Consider the following 18,825-nt stretch of genomic DNA (forward strand, 5'->3'; position numbering starts at 1 on the left):
GGAGCGCACTGCTGATCGTGGTGTGTCCTGGGTACCTCCCCTTCTCAGCACTGGGAGATGTCGTCAGAGGCCCAGCACGTCTGGAGTGAGTGGTCCTCTGCAGAGAGGACAGCGTGCTGTGTGCATGGCGGCCCTCTGTGCAGAAGGGAGGACCCGAGACTCACCACACCCCCTGCTCCCTTCCTCCTCGGGTCTGCTCAGACCGTCTTTGGCATGGTTCCCGTGAGAGGGGCCCTGCTTGGAAACTCTGGTTTTTTTTGCTGTCTCTTTCTTTTCTTGTTTTGTTTTGGGGGCAAAAGCTCTTTCCAAACCGCAGTGACGTTGCACTATCTGAAGGGGGGCAGCGATCACACCGTTAGCTAACGAAGTGGTCTCCCTCTGCGTCTCCGCCGGATGCGTTCATGCCTTGAGACAGCACCCGCTCGGACGGCAGTGAGGCTGGCAGCCCCCTTCAGCGTTCTTGACAGCCCCCCGTTCGTGTCTGGCAGAAAAGAATGATTGAGAGACGCCAGTGGGCCCGTGGGAAATGTCTCCTCCTCCCCCTTTCCCTGGCCCTCTGACATCCTGGAAAAGAGCGGGCAGCGCAGGAATCCCAGCCACACGCAAGGAGGAGGCTGCTAACGCTGCCGTCTCTTCTCCCGATGTCCGGCAGCTGGTGTCGCGAATCAATGCCATTTATGAGGCCCGGAGAGGAAAGAAACGCGTGAAGAGGCTGTCCCAGTCCACGGAGAGCAACTCAGGAAAAGGTAGGAACCCCCCAGCCTGCCCCCGCCCCACCACCACCACCACACCCTTTCTCCCCCGAGAATCTGAAAACAGATTCTTCCTGGACTCGGCTTCCTGGTGTTGTGGGTTGGCCCACTAAGGAGAAAAAGTCGAGGCTTTGTAAGTGTCTCTTCCGTCCCCAGGACAGTTCAAGAGCCAGAGCTCAGCCTCGTGGCGTGCCCTCTGGTCTTCTGTCCCCGTCCATTTGTCCAGTGAGCCCAGTGCAGCGTGCTCTGATCTCGCCACGGGAGCAGTCTCCTTTGCTCAGCACGCATAGAAGGGGCCGGTAGCTTTCGCTGCCCTGTTTGATACAGACTCGTATCTGATCTAAAGCCAGATTACTTTAGAAATACATCTAGTTGGACAAAGGCACAGTTTTCCCATTACATTTAAATAGAAAGAAAACAGCCCCTCTCTACACTAGAGATTTTGGATTTGTGCTACCCCATGTAAAACACGTTTCCCGCATCAGAAAAATTCACATTTGCCACTTTTTTCCCTTTTTTTTTTTTTTGTCTAGTGACAGATGAGAACAGTGAGTCTGACAGTGACACCGAGGAGAAGCTGAAAGGTGAGAACATCAGCCGTCCTGCAGGGCGCGTGCAGGGGACGGGGACGCACCGAGGAGGCCCTCACGGCCTCGCGGTGGGGCGGGGCAGAGCGTGCTGGCGGGAGCTTGTCGGGCAAGACGCACGTGCCGGAGGGGCCAGCGGTGCCCAGGGGAAGGTCGGTCCCGAGCATGAGCAGGACCAGGATGAGCCTGTTCTGCTCCAGAGACTCTCGGGGCCCCTGCCTTTCCGTGACGTCACGGGGGTTCGCGCACCTGTGTAAGGTGCAACGCCGATGGCCCGGGACTGCAGACACGCGGGGCTCCTGCCCTGCTTCCGTGAACACGGCCGTACCATCTGCAGGAATCGCGCGAGATCTCAGAGCCGGGGTTCCTCCTCTGTCATAGGAAGTCGTGGAAGGAATTGGTCCCCATTGATCGAAATTCAGCGATCTAGGCCAGGCCTTAGTGAGTTTTCCGCAATTTCTCAGACCCCAGGGGAAGGCAAAGAAAGACAAAGTCCAGTCTGCTGAGTGAGGTGATAGGGGCCTGTCCACCCAGTGGCCCCACCGTGGCCACCTCGGCTGCTCTCTGACCCGCTTCTAGAATGCAGCGAGTTTGTGGCCACTGCACAGGTCGGTGACCACGGGACAAGGTATTGTGCAGCTGAACGGTCTCTGCCCGTTGAGTCTGGTGGATGTTTCCAGAACTCCAGGCTCCAGAGCTTTGTGGTTTGGACTTTGTCACATCCCACAGACTGAAAGAGGAAGGCAAGGAGCGAGGGAGGAGGCAGCCTCCCCACCACACGGGACAGAGGAATCCGGGGTACTCCCAGCTCGGCCCCAAGTCCAGACAGCAAACCCGCAGCGGAGCAGAGGCCCCACACTCCGGGTTCCCGCACTCCAGAGGGCCTGGTGGCCTGGGGAATGTCGCTCCTCCCGGGATTTTGGCAAGGATCCCAAACGAAGAGCTCATACTAATTTGTTCAATGCAGGAACACGTTTTTAGGGTTAGAAAGAGCACTCTGAGCTGGGGGTTCCGTCTGTTGCAGCGCTGTGCCATTCCGCATGGGAGAACGGGTCATTTTCAGGCCCGCTCCCTCCCTCCCTCCCTCCACCTCTCCGTCTCCCCATGTCTTCATCTCTCTCTCTCTCTCTCTCCATCTCTCTCTCTCCAGCGCACAGCCAGCGCCTGGTCAACGTGAAGTCCCGCCTGAAGCAGGCTCCGAGATACCTGTCCCTTGACCGGGAACTCGTCGAGTACCAGCAGAGGCAGCTCTTCGAGTACTTCGTGGTTGTGTCATTGCACAAGAAGCAGGCTGGGGCCACCTACGTGCCCGAGCTCACCCAGCAGTTCCCTCTGAAGGTGCAGGGTGGGCCGGGCCTCTGCGGCCCGCCAGGGCCTTGTCGGATCCAGGGAGGTGTGGGAGTCCAAGGAACACTCAGTGTCTAGAATCTCAAAACTGGGTCTTTACTAGGGTGTGTCTAGTGACGAGCCTGCTGCTGGAGCAGTTGGGAGGTCCCAGGAGGTGAGGGGTCCAGGGCGTGGACAGAAATAGTCACTCACTTCCGTGGTCTCTGTGCCGACCACACCATCCTCTTAGCCCGCCCCCTCTCCTTTTTTTAAATAGTGGCAATAAAACACATAACGTAAAATTCGCCCTCCCAGCACCTCCAAGCATACAATGCAATGTTGTCAGCTACAGACACGTGGTCGTACAACAGATCCCCAGGGTGGGGCGCCTTTTTAGAAAGCCCAGATGTCTGTTCACACACAAAATAAGCAAACTCGTGGCTTTAAATAGAATCTCTAAATCAGACTTTATTAACTCATTCTGTTTTTTAAATAAGATGATATTCACCCAGTCTATACTATCAGATAAATCAGAGAGAGAAAGACCCACAGAGATTAAGGTCATTGTTATTCCTCGCTAGGTTCCATGCTAGTGTGATCATGAACAAATAACTTAACATCTCAGGGCTTATTTCCTTATCTCCGAAATAAGAATGTCAGGCTGGACGACATCTAGTTTCCCCCTAGTTCTGACAGTCAGGGACTCTTAAATGAGCTGAATGTCACCGCATGATCTGATGTAACTGGGTGTATTCACTAAGAAGTGCGGTAACAGTCCCCGCCTGGATGCAGGAGGGGCGGCTTCGCCTGGGCCCAGGGACCGGATGCCCTGATTCGAGGCTTGGCCTTACAGATGTATGAGTCTCCTGTTTGGAAGGGATTGCTATGACAGCTTTCGCTTATTGATTAAAATAGTTATATTCCAGAATGTTAGGGCATTGAGACCACTTCTCTAAAGCACACTGTTCCTTTCTCCTAACTGTTCCCATAAGACCATACTTAGAACTGCCCAAGCGGGAAAAGGCCCCAGCAGACTGAGCTGCCGGCCCTTCCCCAGAGAGCGGTCGAAGATGGCGGTCAGCCTGTAGGAAGCGGGGGGATGTGGTCTTGCCACCCCTCCGCCTCACACTCCTATGCCACGGTTTCTATTCCCCGCCCTTCTCACCCTCCCCCTGCAGCTGGAAAGGTCTTTCAAGTTCATGAGAGAGGCTGAGGACCAGCTGAAGGCTATCCCCCAGTTCTGCTTCCCCGATGCCAAGGACTGGACCCCCGTCCAGCGGTTCACCAGGTATGTGCTGGTATCTCCCCTCCCCGCCTGCGAAGCCTAAGGGGAGAGTGAGAGATGGGGTCAAGGATGGCACACCCCACACACAGCCAGCCCTACCGCTACGTGATGCTGCTGGGCCTGGGCCTGGGCCTGGAGGATTCCCCCAGCCCTGTTTGTAAAACTTCCCTGAAGATAAGAATCACCTTGCGAAGTATGCAGATTCCCAGGCCCCCACTCAGTCTGGGAATACATTTGTTTCGGAAGCCGTGGTGAAGGGCAGTGAGGTGATTCTTCGTTGGGGAAAAGTTAGGGAAACGTCGCCTGTCACCCGTCCTCGTCCAGAGCTCTCGAAACATTTCTTCAGCCGCCCACCTAGCCATCATTCGGATCGTGACATGGTTACGTTTCTGCTTTAGCCCACATGGTTAGATATCTGGACTTTTATTATTCGATGGTCCAGCAGTTGACCAGACTCAGCAGGTTGTGTATCCTAAGCATTCGAGGAATGCTGTGTCCTTGCAGTCGGGCCCAGCAGTCTCTAAGGACAATCTGAGCCTCAGGGCAGCTCTGAACAGACTGTGACCCAGAGGTAGTTCCAAGAGGGACACAGACTGTCCCATTGGTCAACTGCTCCCTCACTGAGCCGCATCCCTAGGTGGCAAATGCCACCTCACCCTCAAGCTCACTGAAGGCAGTAGTCACAAAAGATGCCCAATGAATGACTGCTCTGTTTTGCGCAATGGGGTGGCTCAGGTGATAGAATTATATGAGAGGCAGTTCCAGGTGGGAAAAAAAAAGTCCTTGTTTCCTCTCGGGACACAGTGACACTTCAGATCTCCCCATCCTTGACATAGATTCCGAAGCGGTTGATGACCAGAGTCCCAGCACGGAGAAGACCGAGCAGGACAGGGAACAGCCCTTTGTGACAGCCCCGTTCAGAATGTCCTAGCTGCTCACTGTGAACGTGTCTTTGTCTCGTTTTTGCTCCGTAATGTTACTTCTGTTTTCTCCACCACAGTGAAACGTTCTCATTTGTCTTAACTGGAGAAGATGGGAGCAGAAGGTTCGGTTACTGCCGAAGACTGCTGGTTAGTACACTTGCTTCTAAGTCAACTAGGACTCTGTGAAGAGCCAGTGCTGGCTTCCTGGGGTTCACCGGGCACCCCGAGCGAGCGAGGGGCTCTGGAGTATGACAGGTTCCCCCCAGTCTTTAAAAACATGGAGAGCTGAAGACTCTCAGCTCACCTGAGTCTTACTGGCAGATAGGAACAATGCTTCTGTCTTCTTTGGGAAGAAAATACTTTCTCCAATGTTTTCCCCACCAAATAAAAGATCTTTCTCTTCTTAAACCAAAAGCCCCTTCTAATAAAACATGCTAAACAGACTTCGATGGCTCGGGGAGATCATGCAGAATAGTTGCCTGGGGCAGAAGAAGGATGGCTTCATTGTTCATGACGCAAATAATTCAAGACTGTCTCCTTCAGAACAGTCGCCTTTCAAAGTCGAAGACTAAAAATAAATAAAAATAAAAGTCAGAAACTTAATCCAATGCAATAACCATGCTAAAACATTTCAAAACTTATCTTCTGAGACCCATTCTTTGAAAATCTTCAGTAGTGACAAATCATTGTTCATTGAGAATGGTAATAGTTTTAGAAATAGGCTAATATAGAGTTGAAAATAATGCACAGCACATAGGCGTTCAACAAATATTTGTCAAATTAGTGAATAAAAAGTATGGATAATAATTGAAAAAGTTAAATGGGATCATAATTTTTGTTGATAAAATTAAAGTATTAAGGTTAACTTTCTTTTTGGTTTGAAAATGAGCTTAAAAGTCAGTTTCCAAAAAGGATTTTCAGAAATGATCCCTCCTTTGGAATTACCATTATAATAAACATATCATCCCAAGGTAACTCCTTAAAGGAACTCCAGTGATTTGAGGAAACAAATTCAGCCTTACTTTATGGTTTCGTAGGCCATATTGAGCACCTACTGTGTGCACAACACCTTTGATTTGGTTCCTACAGGGGGATAAAAAATATACATACCGCATAATCGGGAGTGCTTCCCACCTGTAAAACGGTATTGATAACTTCTCACCACGCTGGGTGTCCAAAGGTCTGGAAAATCCCGCACACAATAGACACAAAGACGGCTGGGTTTCTCCCTTCCCCCGAGGTCAGTAACTTGGTAACACTCATGATTTCTTTGTGTTTCACTCCGAAAAGCCTGGTGGCAAAGGGAAGCGTCTCCCCGAAGTTTACTGCATCGTGAGCCGCCTGGGGTGCTTCAGCCTCTTCTCAAAGGTGAGGACTTGGGCCTCGGAGGAAGGGAAGGCAAGGCAGGGCCCTAAGGACTCAGCAAACACCCTTCTCCCGGCGCTTTCATAATCTTATTCTCCACTATTTTCCTTTCCACTTCCTCCTCCTGCCCTCGTGGCCTCCGCTACTCTCTTATCCTTGGGACAGGAAATGACAGCTGATGAAGGTCAGGGCTCAGAAACTGGGGACGGGGAGAGACTCAAAGTAAATGTAGTTGAGGATGAGAGGGGCAGAGGATCTTCTCAGAATATTTTACTTCCCTTCTCCTAAGCATTTTTTGTCATATTAGCTTCCGCTGGACAAAGAAGCTGCTATGATGGACAGATGTATATGTATCTCTGTGTATATGTGTTGTATATGTGTGTGTGGTGTGTGTGAGAGATTTATTATTCTAATCGTGCTCTAAGTCCATCAAAATCTTAATAATATTTGGTCCTCTTATTGTAAAGACAAGCCAATACATTAAAATACAGGAATTGCCATACTGAGTTGGCCCATCCACCCCAATCTTGAATTGGTATAGAAGAGATAATTATTATCCTACATGGTGCTGATCTCCAAGATTAAGTGTAATCCAACGTTTGTTTTTTTATATTAACCAGACATAACTATCTAATCCATAAATTTATTTTAAATCCCTCTTGAGCACATATTTCAGTCTGAGCTTTCTTGTGGAGAATCGGAGTCCCACATTCACTGTCCGTGGATATAAATAAAGCAGCACTTCCTAAGAGCATTCCGAAGCATGAGTCCGTCCGCCTCCTGCCCGCCCCCCAAACTCAGAGCAGGCCTGGGTTATACCGATGTGGTGTGACCTCTTGCCATGAGAGAACGTGCACTTTTATGCAAGTCCGTTCGAAATAATAGCATCAGTAGAACCCGGGATGTAGCCCGACCTCCAGCACACCTGGCGGTAATCATTCTCCGTCAGAGTTGGCCGGGTCTGAGCCCTGGCACAGGTGCGCGTGGCTCTCACGCCAGTCTCACGTGGGTTTGTTTAGAGGTGGCGATAAGGCCGCAGGGCATAGCCCTGGTTTGAGAACGCTTACGAAAGCCGGGCGTGCGTCAGCCCAGTTCACACGGAGGTCGCTGCCACGGCGCACGCCGGGGAGGCAGGGCGAGGAAGCGAGCCAGCATGCCGGTGTGCTGCGCGGTCCCGAGACTGCGTGTCAGCTTTGTGAAATCTTAGGAGTGTAGCGTGATGACTTGCCAAAGACCACACAGAGGATAGAACCAGAAGCAGGGCTTCGGCTAAGCAACCCCTACAACTCGAGCTATTTCCAGACGAGGGATGCGGATTGTCCTTTAGTACAGAAGGAACCACGAAGAAGAAGAACACTTCTCAGGACCTGTGAAGAAAGCTACATCGTTAAATATCGCTGCAGGAAAGCTATGCCACACGCAAGCCGCAGTGGCCGGCATCGTTTATTCTCACAGACATGCAGGTCGGCGGGGGTTCGTCCCTGCTGACCTCTGCTGGGCACGCTCACGTGCTGTGGGTGGGCTGGTCTAAGCTGACCGGTCTCTGCTTTGGGCTGCAAGTCTGGGGCTGGGGCTGGCCCACCTGTCTGTCAGCCTCTTAGACAGTGAGGTGGCCCGCGTGCGCTCGCCTCACGGTGACGGCAGAGGCACTCGAGGGCCGGCAGAAACACACGAGGCCGGCCCCAAAGGCCTGGGCTCCAGACGGGCACACTCGTCCTGTTAGCCTGGCGTCCCTCGACCCCCTTTCCAGTCTTGTTCCCCTAAGCAGCCTTTTCAGATGTTTTTTTTCCCTTAACCGCCTCCCCTCCGTTTGAAATTCTTTTTCATTTTTGTCACGTTATTTTCTGTTTACTGTGCCGACATGTACATGACATAACTTTATCATTTTCGCTATTTTTGAGTGTGCCGCCAGCGGCATTAAGTACATTTACTTTGTCGTGCAGCCCTCACCACCGTCCATCTCCAGACCTTTTCTCGTCTTCCAGAACTGAAACTCCGCACCCATTAAACACTAACTCCCCATTCACCGCCCCGCCAGCAGATGGTAACCACTGTTCCGCTTTCTGTCCTTGTGAGTTTGACTACTTTGGGGTCTCATGTAAGTGGAATCCTACAATATTCATAGCCTCATGACTGGCTTATTTCACGTGGCACGAGGTTCATCCATGTTGGAGCGTGTGTCAGAATTTCCTTCCTTTTTAGGGCCGAATACCATTCCAGGGGATGTATGCACCACACTGTCTAGCCGTTCGTCTATTGCCGGACATCCGGATTATTTCCACCTTTTAGTTATTGTAAATTATGCTGCTATGAATGTGGACGTACAAGTATCTTAGTCCCTGCATTCAGTTCTTTGAGGTTTATACGCAGAAGTGGAATTGCTGGATCATATGATACTTCTGCGTTCAAATTCTGAGAAGCTGCCAAAACGTTTTCCAGGGGGGCTCCACCAGCATGTCTGAGGGTTCTAATTACTCCCCTTCCTCCTCGAACCTGTCTGTCCTTTAATTACAGCCATCCTGAGAGCGTGAAGTGCTATCTCGTTGTGGTTTCGGTTTGCATTTCCCTGAAAAAAATTTAGTTCCACAGATATACCTGATGTCTGTTTATATGGCCCCTTAGACTGCTAAAAACCATTATAATTTCTACTTTTTTTTTCACCATCACCCCCAAGAACCTTTTTTACCCTCTTGGGGCGTATCGCTTCTACCGAGAGGGCATGTGTTATTAGCCCGAGGTATCATATGGCCAAACTGAAAGTCAAGGGGGGCAAGGAACTGTACTTCACTTCTTCAGTGGGAGGAACCGCAGAGTCACATGGCAAAGGGAGCGCTCACAGAGGGGAGGAGAATCGGGGTACCGACACGAAGAGGGGAAGAGGCTGCCAGTTTGGCCCGATGAGGCTGGCAGGGGCCGCCCCGTAATTCCTCAGTCTCCGGGGCAGGCCCACGTCATCTGGAACAGCGCGCGGTGCCCTGACATGGGGACGGCTGAGCTGCTTTCTGTCCTCGCAGATCTTGGACGAGGTGGAAAAGCGGCGCGGCATCTCCCCCGCGCTGGTGCAGCCCCTCATGAGAAGCGTCATGGAGGCCCCCTTCCCAGCCCTGGGCAAAACCATCGTCGTCAGGAGCTTCCTGCCGGGGTCCGGCACCGAGGTGCGTACGTGCTCACATTCCGTTCCTCTCCTCGGGGGGAGAGGCGCCCCAGCAGCCCAGTCCCGGTGGTCCGAGGGGTTGGCTCTCCGTGGCCTGTCCCATTCGATGATGTCCTCCTGCTCCTCGGGTGTCATAGAGTCCACCCTAAGTCTAGTCCACCCGGCCCAGGAGTCTGGCCCAGAGAGCAACCCGGCAGCACGTGGAGTCTTTTTGCCTGATGTTGGCCTCACAGGTTAGGGACCACACCGAACATCCCTGGCTTCTCTCAATGGCCCATGACATTCATAAACTGCACGTGGACCTGTTCATGTTTTTTCTTCTTTTGTCTGCATCACCTCTGTAACTGTCATGTCAGATTCTTTCAGAGAAGACAAGCCCAGGTACCACTTTGTATTCACCCTCGACTCTGAGGCGCGTCCTTGTTCTTGGCTGGGCTGCGATTTGATGCGGGAGCTTGTCTGCATTCTTCCCACTTCCTGTATGTGGCTCTGTGGACCTCAGAAGGCAGATCTCACTCAAACTTGGGTGTCTCGTTCCAAAGGCCCTTGGAAAAGCAGGTTGCCTGTGGAGACGGGGAGGGCTGAGGATGGCTCTGGGATGCTCTGGAACGACCCAGTTTCCCAGCATGGAGAAGAACAGTCTCCCCATGGCTGGAGAACCATCCCAGCTCGGAGGCAGGGGACTTGACCTTGGGGATGTCAGCACTAGCGGGCCCCACCGTGAGGGCAGCACGGGGCAGGTGTCGGGCTGAGAGTAAAAACCAGTCTCCGCTCACCACGAGAGAGCCAGCTACTTACAGAGAAAAGCCGTGCACACGAGTAGCAGCTAGAGCGGAATTCAGGAACATTTCTGCAAGTTCGGAATGGGAAGACACACGCTTGAGTACAGGCTGGAAGACGCCACTCCGGGAGCACTGGGATGGGGTTGGGTTCACTGGGAATGCCTCCCGGAGGAGGCGAGTCTGGGAAGCGCCGCCCGGCTCTGCTGGTCCTTCTGCGTGAGCCCGTGACCCATTCCAGCCGGTGATGTCCCTGGAGGCAGAGACGCGTGCCTGTGGGCCTCTCAGGGACGGCAGGTTGTCAGCCGTCGTAGGACTCCCCTGGGGAGTCCAGATATGTCCTTGCTGGGGACAGCCTCCGGTCATCGTGGGCCACGGGCCACCGCTGCTGCCGTCCTCTCTTCCCGCCTCCATCCGAACCGTCCTCAGATCGAAGTCGGGTGTGAGGCCCGTTCTTCTTTTCCCTTCCCTTTGTCCCCGCTAGCGGGCCGCCCCTGCTGGGATGAGCCGATCGGTGTGTGAGAGGCCTGGCCAGGCAGGCCGGGCCCCTCGTCACGGCTGCTCCTGTCCCCGGCAGGTGATCGAGCTGTGCCGCCCGCTGGACTCCCGGCTCGAGCACGTGGACTTTGAGTCTCTCTTCTCCTCTCTCAGCGTCCGCCACCTGCTCGGAGTCTTTGCCTCCCTGCTTCTGGAGAGGAGGGTCATCTTCATCGCGGACAAGCTCAGGTACCCAGCTTGGCTACTTCCGCTAGAGTGTTTGCATACAGGCAGCCTTGCACTGTCCGAAATCTGGAGGCCGGGTGATTGATTGCCTGGGGTCACCGAGGTCACTCCACCGAGGTGAGAGTGCGAGCCGGTGGGCACCTGTGGCTGGGGGTCTGGAGCCGCCAGTGGCGCACAGCGGCAGCTTGCACTCTGCCAGGCCTGCCCGCGGCTGGCATCCCACTCGCCCCGGAATGGGTGGGGGGCGGGGCGAGGAGGGGCGGAGCCATGCAGAGCTGCCCCGAAGGAGCTGTCAGTCCAGTGGGAGGACAGAGAAGTGGGCAGTACTGTGTCCTGGGGACCGAGGAGGGGCTCACTCCCAGAGCAGCGCCCCCTCAGGCAAAAGGGGCTGGGCAGTGAGGGGCCTGCGGAGGGGCGGGCTGGCGCACAGAAGGGCCGTGAGGCCCCGCTAAAGGGCACGTCCTTCCTCTCAGGGTTACGGTCGCACACAATCACACACACACTCACTGCCCAGTAAAATGCCACCCATGCCACAATGGTCACATTCAGTGATTTGCAAGGCTCATGTGACAAATCAAAGATGCAGATAAGGATTTGCAGTCATTCTGAACTTCTACAAAGGATTCCTGGCATTTTCATCATCACGAAATCCTGAATCAGAGCCTTCTCCAATTTGGAACCGTGGACACAGAGACATGAGTGGCGGCCGCCTCTCCTGGAAGGCCCGAGAGCGGGGCCCGGCCCGCCAAGGGCCAGCCGCCCAGCCGCCCAGGAGAAGCAGAGGAGGCCAGCCGAGGGCTCCATCTGGAAAGAAGACATGCCAAAAACACAGAAATCGAACCGTGGTTTGGAGAGGAAGTACGCCTCTCAACTCTGGAAGACAAAAGGGAGGAAGAAGAAAGGGAAAGAAGGAGAGGGACGTGCAGAGCCCCCCCTCTCCCCGCGCTGCCCACCTCGATGAGGCTCCCCTGGGGACGGCGGCCACTCGGCTGTTCCCAGCCCGCCCCCGCCCTGTCGTTCAGTTAGCTCCTCACTTTCAAAGTCACAGTTATTGTCGGCTCGGGAAGCAGGCTCTGTCTCTCGGCCTGCAGCTGCTGCTGGGCGCTGGGCATCTGCCAAGCTCCCCGGGCCCTGGGGGATTCGGACCGGAGAGTTCTCAAGGTTGGGGCCCTGGAAGCGAAGGAGGAGTAATAACCCTTCAGTGGCCGGGGTGGGGTTTCGGTTTCCTCAGCACTCCGCCAGCTGTCCCTGTCCCCCCGGCGGCCCCCCTCCGTGCCCCCTAGTCTTCCAGTTGTCGATTCCCAGGCTCGACTCTGGGGAGGGGGAAGGGGATGATCTCGGAAAGGCCTAGGCAAGAAGCGAAGGCCGGGGAGTCAACCTCGTGCCCACCGGGGCCCGGATGGGGTCAGACAGCCCCCTGAGGAGCTTGTTAGGAGATGTTAGGCTCCCGGAGGGTCCCGCCTGAGAAAGTGTCTGAGGAGATGGGCACAGCCAGAGAGAAGCCGGCCAGTCCAGGCCCGGGACACCCGCACCCCAGCAGGCGTCCTCCACTGAGAACGGAGAGCATCTGGGAACGGAAAGGGAAGGAGCCTCGGCAAAGACAGACGCATCCCTGAGGGGCGGCAGAGGGGAGGTGGCAGCGGCTCAGGGCCCCAAGACACTGGGAAGTGCTTAGGATAGAGATGACGTGGCCACCTCTGCCTTGTCCCTGGACAGATTTCTGGGTTGACAGGCCGGACGCTGGGGCAGCCCCTCCCACAGAGCTGCCGCGATGAGAGTCCGTGGACAGGAAGGGATCCCGCTCCGCCAACGGACCTGCCCCAGCGCCTCCCCACGGCCCCGGGCAGCTTTGTGGAGGAGACGGGTGCTTCTGGGTCTGACTGGAGGGACTCTGGAGTTTCTCTCCTCATCTCACCGTCCAGGGTGCCTGCCATTCTGCCCTTAGAGACTTAGTCTTTCCGAACAGCAAACACCCGTGAGGGGGCGTAAAGGCAGGCTGCAGTGAGGGGTCCTTCTAGGCACACATTGCCCACGGGGTGTTTTCTTTTGCAGCAGCTGCCAGATGTGGGCACTGAGGGGAGGAGGAGGCCGCAGGGATGCGAATAATTTTGGTGCCCTCCTTGGGCCCGGAGCCAGGCCCTGGCGCACCAATTATTGTGGGTGTGCGTGGTATGTGGCTAAAATACCTTAATTACATTTTGGGGCCTTTTACTAACTTTCAGACTTCCGTGTTCATCTCTGATCACCCAGGGATGGCCTTCCCAGAGTAGGGAGGGACCCGATCATCCTCAGCCATTGGCCCTGGGGCTCCTCATTAATGAAACAAGGGCTCGTCTGCACCCAGGCCCCTCATAGCTCTGGCTTACTAGGGTTCTGGTGGCTCATTGCCGCCAGAGGCAGCCGGTGCTTCCTCTGCTAAAAGTAGTTTCAAAATGTTCTCTCTCTTGCCCAGGAAGTTATCTTTCTATCCAGCACTAGTTCCAAGCGGACTAGGTGGAAAAATGAATAAGTAATGGCCCACGGAGCTCGAGGCAGGAAGAGGGGAGAACGGGAGCCCGATGAGCCTGGTGGGAACCGCAGCAGCGGAGCCTCAATGGTGCCTGTGCCCTGCTCTTCCGAGGGCGCGACCTGTGTCCTTTCAGGCTCTCGCAGCTCAATCAGATGCGTTCTATTATTAGGAAACTAAAAAGCACACAGAGGTTACTCCGCTTTGCTCAAGGAAGTGGTTAGTGCGGGAGCCTGGCTCCAGGGAAAATGAGAAGGATCTGGGGTGGGCCGTGACAGTCTAAGAAATATGCGTAAGGAAGGTCTTTAAGAACATGCCATTAGGACCCCTTTGTGCAGTCAGGCCAGAATCATCTTCCCAAGAAGCTAAGACGGCTGTGGTTGTCTCCCCAGGACCCTCTCTCCCTTCGGCCTTCCGGCCAGGGCCCCAGTGAGGTGGACGGGACTGGGTGGCCTGCAAAGTCTCTCCCAGCTCGGAAATTCTCTGACTCCATTGGCCAGAGTGCTCTGGCCTTCTGGGACTACGTTCCTTGGTACCTGCTCTCCCAGTGATGCTGGCGAGAACCTGCTAAGCCCCCCAGGCCTGGCCCAATCTCATCCCCTCAGGCTTCCTGTGCTTCCCCAAGTGTCCCAGGGGACCACCGCCTCATCTGCTCAGTGCTGAAATGGGGGAGTGGGTTATAGAATTCCTTCGGGGCCTCTTGGCCCAAATGCCCTGGGATTTTATGAACGCGCCGTGAGGCCGGGTCAGCACTAGAACGAGACGCCCCCCACCCCATCCCACCCTCACACATACTCGTCTGGGTAGCGTGTGCCTGCTTCAGAGCTGGCAAGATGCCGAGGACACAAGGGTCCCTTATGCCCCTCTGAACCTTAGGTGGGTTCGGGTCAATGCTCACCACGTCGTGGTTCGCTCTCACGGGCTTCGCAGACACCCGTGGCCTCCCTGGGCCTCTGCCCTAGACCGTGCATGATGGTACCGCCTCCGCCTCCTCTTGCAGCTTTTACTGGGTACTTCTGGGGGCCTCAGCTCAGCCTTCACTTTTGGGGTCTCTCCGACCCTCAGTTGTGCTCCCTTCCCTAACAGGCCGAGTAAGCCAGTACAGGAACATCTGGCTCACATGTAAGACGGTGACTATGCTATTAGCTATCATTAGCTAATGATCAGAGCACGAACTCCACCAAGAGCATCGTGCGTGTGAGGGTACCGAGCGAGAAAGCCAGAACCCAGCTTCCTTTCCCCAGCCTGCTCCGCCTGAGGAGGAATCAGTGTCCACCTAGCTCTGGCTGAGCCACGGGACAAGAGCTACAGGGAGTTTGGGGTTCTTCAGCCAAGCCGTGACAAACAAGGGCTTGGGCATCCGTCACTCGCTGGCTGCCAGTTGCCTGACCTGGAAACGTCTATGAAGAAAGCTTCAGCATCAGTTCCGGCTGGTACCTCCATCCTTCGCACCACGGCACGATTCTCTCCCCGCTACCCATGCCCCTGTTTCCAGCCCTGTTCAGCCGCAAGCGGAAGCAGGCCTCCGCGCTCTTCTGGGTTCTGCCCGTAGCTCTGATCTTTTCAATCCCGGAGCAGCGCATGAGAACAGGGCACTCCACAAACTCAGCGAGGGGCCCTGCGACATTCGTTCCAGGGTGGACGCGAGCCGGCTTTAGGCTCATGGTCACTGCTGCCCGCACCCTCCCCCCGCCACACGAGTTATTTACTCATCATTGCTAGTGAGTCGGCCCACTGCGAGAGGAAATAGCAAGGGGGGTCGTGGCAGATATTGTACGAGTTACAAAAGGGTTTTAAGTTGAGCCAAAAAGTCTACCAAATTTAGAATGACATTTTTGTTCCGTTTCATCTTTAGCATGGACGTTGAGTGTTTCTTAAGGCTCTGTCAAGCCACTGTCTGACAGCTGGAAAAGAAGGAATGTTGTTGTGATGGCTTGTTCCGTTGTCATAACAACCCAAATAAATACTTCCCTATACCCCTTTCTTCATTTCCTTGATGACAAACATTTTGTTTTTTAGTTTATGAATTTCAGTTCCCAGCGTTTTGGCTAAATCTACAGACCAGGCTGAATAATAAAACCGGAGTTGCACATTAACAAATTTGCACAAAAGTTTTAGATGGAACAAAGTTTTTAATCTGCAAGAAATTTACTAGTTTTTAAATGTAGCGCAATAAGGTCAGAAGCTGAATGACAGACTGCCAGCCGATTATAAGTAAGATTAGGCGGTCAGATCTTGACAAATGATGAAGTTTGAGCCTTGGTTTGGCACGTGGTAACCACACGAATAAGTTCATATGCAGCTACGCACCTTCATCCTTCTAGTTCATTTTTAGTCAGTTTCTGTGAGCATAAATGGGGATCCCACATCCTGCCTGGAATCAGTTAAACTCATCAAGGTTTGCCACTGAGAAAAAGCTTGGGTGTGTGAGCGCGCCCTCTCTAGGTGGATGGGTTTCCCCAGGGCCTACCCAAAAGCTACCATTTTGGTACTCTGGTGTCCAAAAAACTATTTTAGAAGTCCTCGGAGTGGCCGATAGCATCTTAGAGAGACATTCATTTGATTCAGCAAAGTTCTATGGGAAATGCAGTTTTCGTAACAATGGCATCAGTCTCATTAAACATTAACTACCTATTCTTTGCACACGAGCACTACGAAGATCACATTTGGGGCCAGACCGAGAGAACAGCGCAGCACACCGTGGTGTTCTGCTCCGGTGCCATCCCTAACAGAATCTTGGCCTGGACCAAGTTCCAGTTCTTCTCCCTGAGTCACACCCCTCCCTTGCTGTGTGTTGTAGTTTGGGGGTGCTTACTGTGGCAGCTCGGGTCCACTCCCACACTTTCGGTTCTCAGAGTGAGATGTCACCATTGCTCTTCTGTCCTCTCTTGGCTTATGAGCCCTAGAATTACCATCCAGTGACAAGCCTTGGTTCTTTTCAGTTTCAACTGTTTTCAGCTCCTGGCTTCTCTGTCTTATCGATTCGTAGTTTGTGGACACAGAGCTGGAAGGACATTAGAAATTATCTGGTCCACATCCCTTATCTTACAGAAGAAAAACCTGAGGCATGGCGACGTTCGGGGATTTCTTTACCTGACATCACACAGTTCTCTCGAGGCCCAGCCTGTGTTCTCGTTAAACTCGGTGACACGCTGCTTCAGGGTCTGAAAGCACAGGAGCGAAAACATGGCAGCCAGCTCATGGCGACACCCCCCACACACACACTACGTCTCGCCAGCACCTTCACCCCTGTTCCTGGGAGCCACGCACTGATAGGAGGGGCCCTTTGCTCGGGATTCGGAAGGGTGGCGATGGGCTCATCCTTCAGATGCCCGGGGGTCTGTCCAACTCCGGAAGCTCATTGTTGAGTTTTCCGGGAGCATCTGAGAGGATGCTGTATGCTTAAGTCTTACTAGTTCCTGGTGAGTTGGAAGGCTGCCAAGCATAGTAACCCCACACATGGCGCAGGGGCCAAGTCGCACCAGAACCGAAGTGTATTCTCCAGGAGAACGTCAGCACTCGTGGGTGCATCCCGACGTTTCCACACGAAAGCGTCAGCCCTCAGGAGCCACCACCAAAGAGCAAAGCATTCTGGGCCCGGCACTTCTCACCTACGCCCAGCATTCAGCCCCGTGTCCCAGCCGAACTCGCACTGGGGCGTCTCCACCGTCCCCCACTTTGCAAGCCCATCACTGCTCCAGTGCTGGCGCTCCCCTCCTCCGCCCCGATGTAACGCCTGGAACAGGAGCCAGGGGCCAGGCTCTCCCCCTGGGACTTCCCTCAGCAACTCTGGCCTCTCCCCCCACCACCTCCTGCAGGCGCTCAGTCAGGCTGTGCGGCGTCCACACCCGAAGACTCATCCCGAGTATCCCAGAACCAGAGACTATGCCCTGCTCTTTCCTGGGAGACCACTGACCCGTCCGCTAGCCTGCGCAAGTCAGCGCATCCAGTGTCACAAGAGCTTGCAGCAGAGATTGTGAAAACCACTTCGGCCACACTCAAGATAATCCCTTCGCGCCTCTACTACGGATGTTTGGGGGAAAGCAGCCACTCGCTGATTTTTTTGCAGAATTTGACCTTTCCTTCTAGTGTTACGAGAGGCCTTTTTTTTTAAAGATTATCGATGTGGGCGAGAGAGCATGAGGAGTGAGCCTCAACAGTGCCCACCTGTCACGTCGTTTCACATGAGCCAGACGACCGGGCGCCGACGACGACCGGGCAGGGACACGTTCGGACCCCGCTGCGGCAGTGCAGCAAGGGACAGACTCTTCACCAAACAAGCCAACGAACGGAAACCGCTCGTTAGGAAAAATAGTCGGCAGCGGCGGCACCTCCGTGCGTAGCCGGCAGGTCACCAGGTCCGACGGATGACGAGCTGGCGTCGCTTGTCCCCATCACGGTCGAACGCGGTCGTCCCTCAGCGCACTGCGTTCCAGTCTAACGGAGCGAGCCGTAGCTTTCTTTCCGAAATGTGTATTCACCCGCCCTGTGTCACTGGCTTCGTTCGTCATTTTTTAAAGTACTTGTTCCAACTGCCTTCCTCATGCAGTTGGTTCCCAGTCACTGCAGCTGAACTGGGGCGCCCCTGGCCTTGGGGTGGGGGGGGGCAGCATAGGGCTTCAAGTAGGAGGCAAAGCCTATAGCAGCGGGGAGGAGGGAGCAACCAGTTTGGCTTTCTCCTAGGGATGAGGTCACAAAATGCAAAGGGGCAGGAGGCCTTTTCTTTGCATAGGGAAAAAAACTTAAAAGATTGTTTTTCTCAACAAAGGCTCCTCTCACTGTGCCTCTTCACGGCTGCTTTTCTGTCTCTGCGTCTCTGTTACCTGATCCAGTCTGCAGGCTTCCGCTCGGAGACCCGCCCCACCCTGAATGCAGAGGTGACTTGTACCTCTTTTGGCCTCAGGTTCCTGAGCTATAAAATTCAAAAGGAGATGAACTCTAGCTCTGAGGTTGCTTCCGAGTCTGAAATTCTGTGATTCTATACCTTGCCTGGTCAAAAAAGTCCTTAAACCACACTCTGAAACGTAAAAGGACTCTTAAACACGGGAGCTGTATTTTCATTCTCTTCTGGGCATTGCCTAGATCAGGAGTTTCATACGCTGGCAATGTGCGGCACGGGGGACAGCGTCTACTGCCTGGACCGCCACAGGATCCACTTCCTTCTGCGAGGAACATTTACATTCAGAGTGTTGCAACCATCGGTACTATCCATTTCTAGAGCCTTTTCATCATCTCAGACTGAAACTTGGTACCCGTTAAGCAGCAGCCCCCCCTTCTCCCTTCCCCCAGCCCCCAGTAACCCCAGTTCTACTTTGTCTCCATGAAAATGTCTATTCTAAGTCCTCAGGTAAGTGGGATTGTATAATATATGTCTTTTTCTGTCTGGCTTATTTCGCTTGCTGGCCAGTACCTTCTAATCCACCTT

At 54.1% G+C, this 18,825-nt stretch overlaps 1 protein-coding gene across 5 annotated transcripts in view; it reads left to right on the forward strand.

The window, feature by feature from the left end:
- Window positions 1-18,825, forward strand: part of DENND2A (DENN domain containing 2A) — a 102,800-nt gene that overhangs the window by 72,799 nt on the left and 11,176 nt on the right. For all 5 annotated transcript variants that reach the window (XM_036230816.1, XM_016133010.2, XM_016133014.2 and 2 more), the window contains 8 exons: window positions 653-746; window positions 1,286-1,336; window positions 2,490-2,677; window positions 3,844-3,953; window positions 4,951-5,020; window positions 6,164-6,241; window positions 9,253-9,393; window positions 10,749-10,897. In XM_036230816.1, the coding sequence (XP_036086709.1) occupies window positions 653-746; window positions 1,286-1,336; window positions 2,490-2,677; window positions 3,844-3,953; window positions 4,951-5,020; window positions 6,164-6,241; window positions 9,253-9,393; window positions 10,749-10,897 (881 nt within the window). The remainder of the gene's footprint in view (window positions 1-652; window positions 747-1,285; window positions 1,337-2,489; window positions 2,678-3,843; window positions 3,954-4,950; window positions 5,021-6,163; window positions 6,242-9,252; window positions 9,394-10,748; window positions 10,898-18,825) is intronic.

Source organism: Rousettus aegyptiacus, unplaced genomic scaffold, assembly GCF_014176215.1.
Source record: "Rousettus aegyptiacus isolate mRouAeg1 unplaced genomic scaffold, mRouAeg1.p scaffold_m13_p_13, whole genome shotgun sequence".
Taxonomy (NCBI): domain Eukaryota; kingdom Metazoa; phylum Chordata; class Mammalia; order Chiroptera; family Pteropodidae; genus Rousettus; species Rousettus aegyptiacus.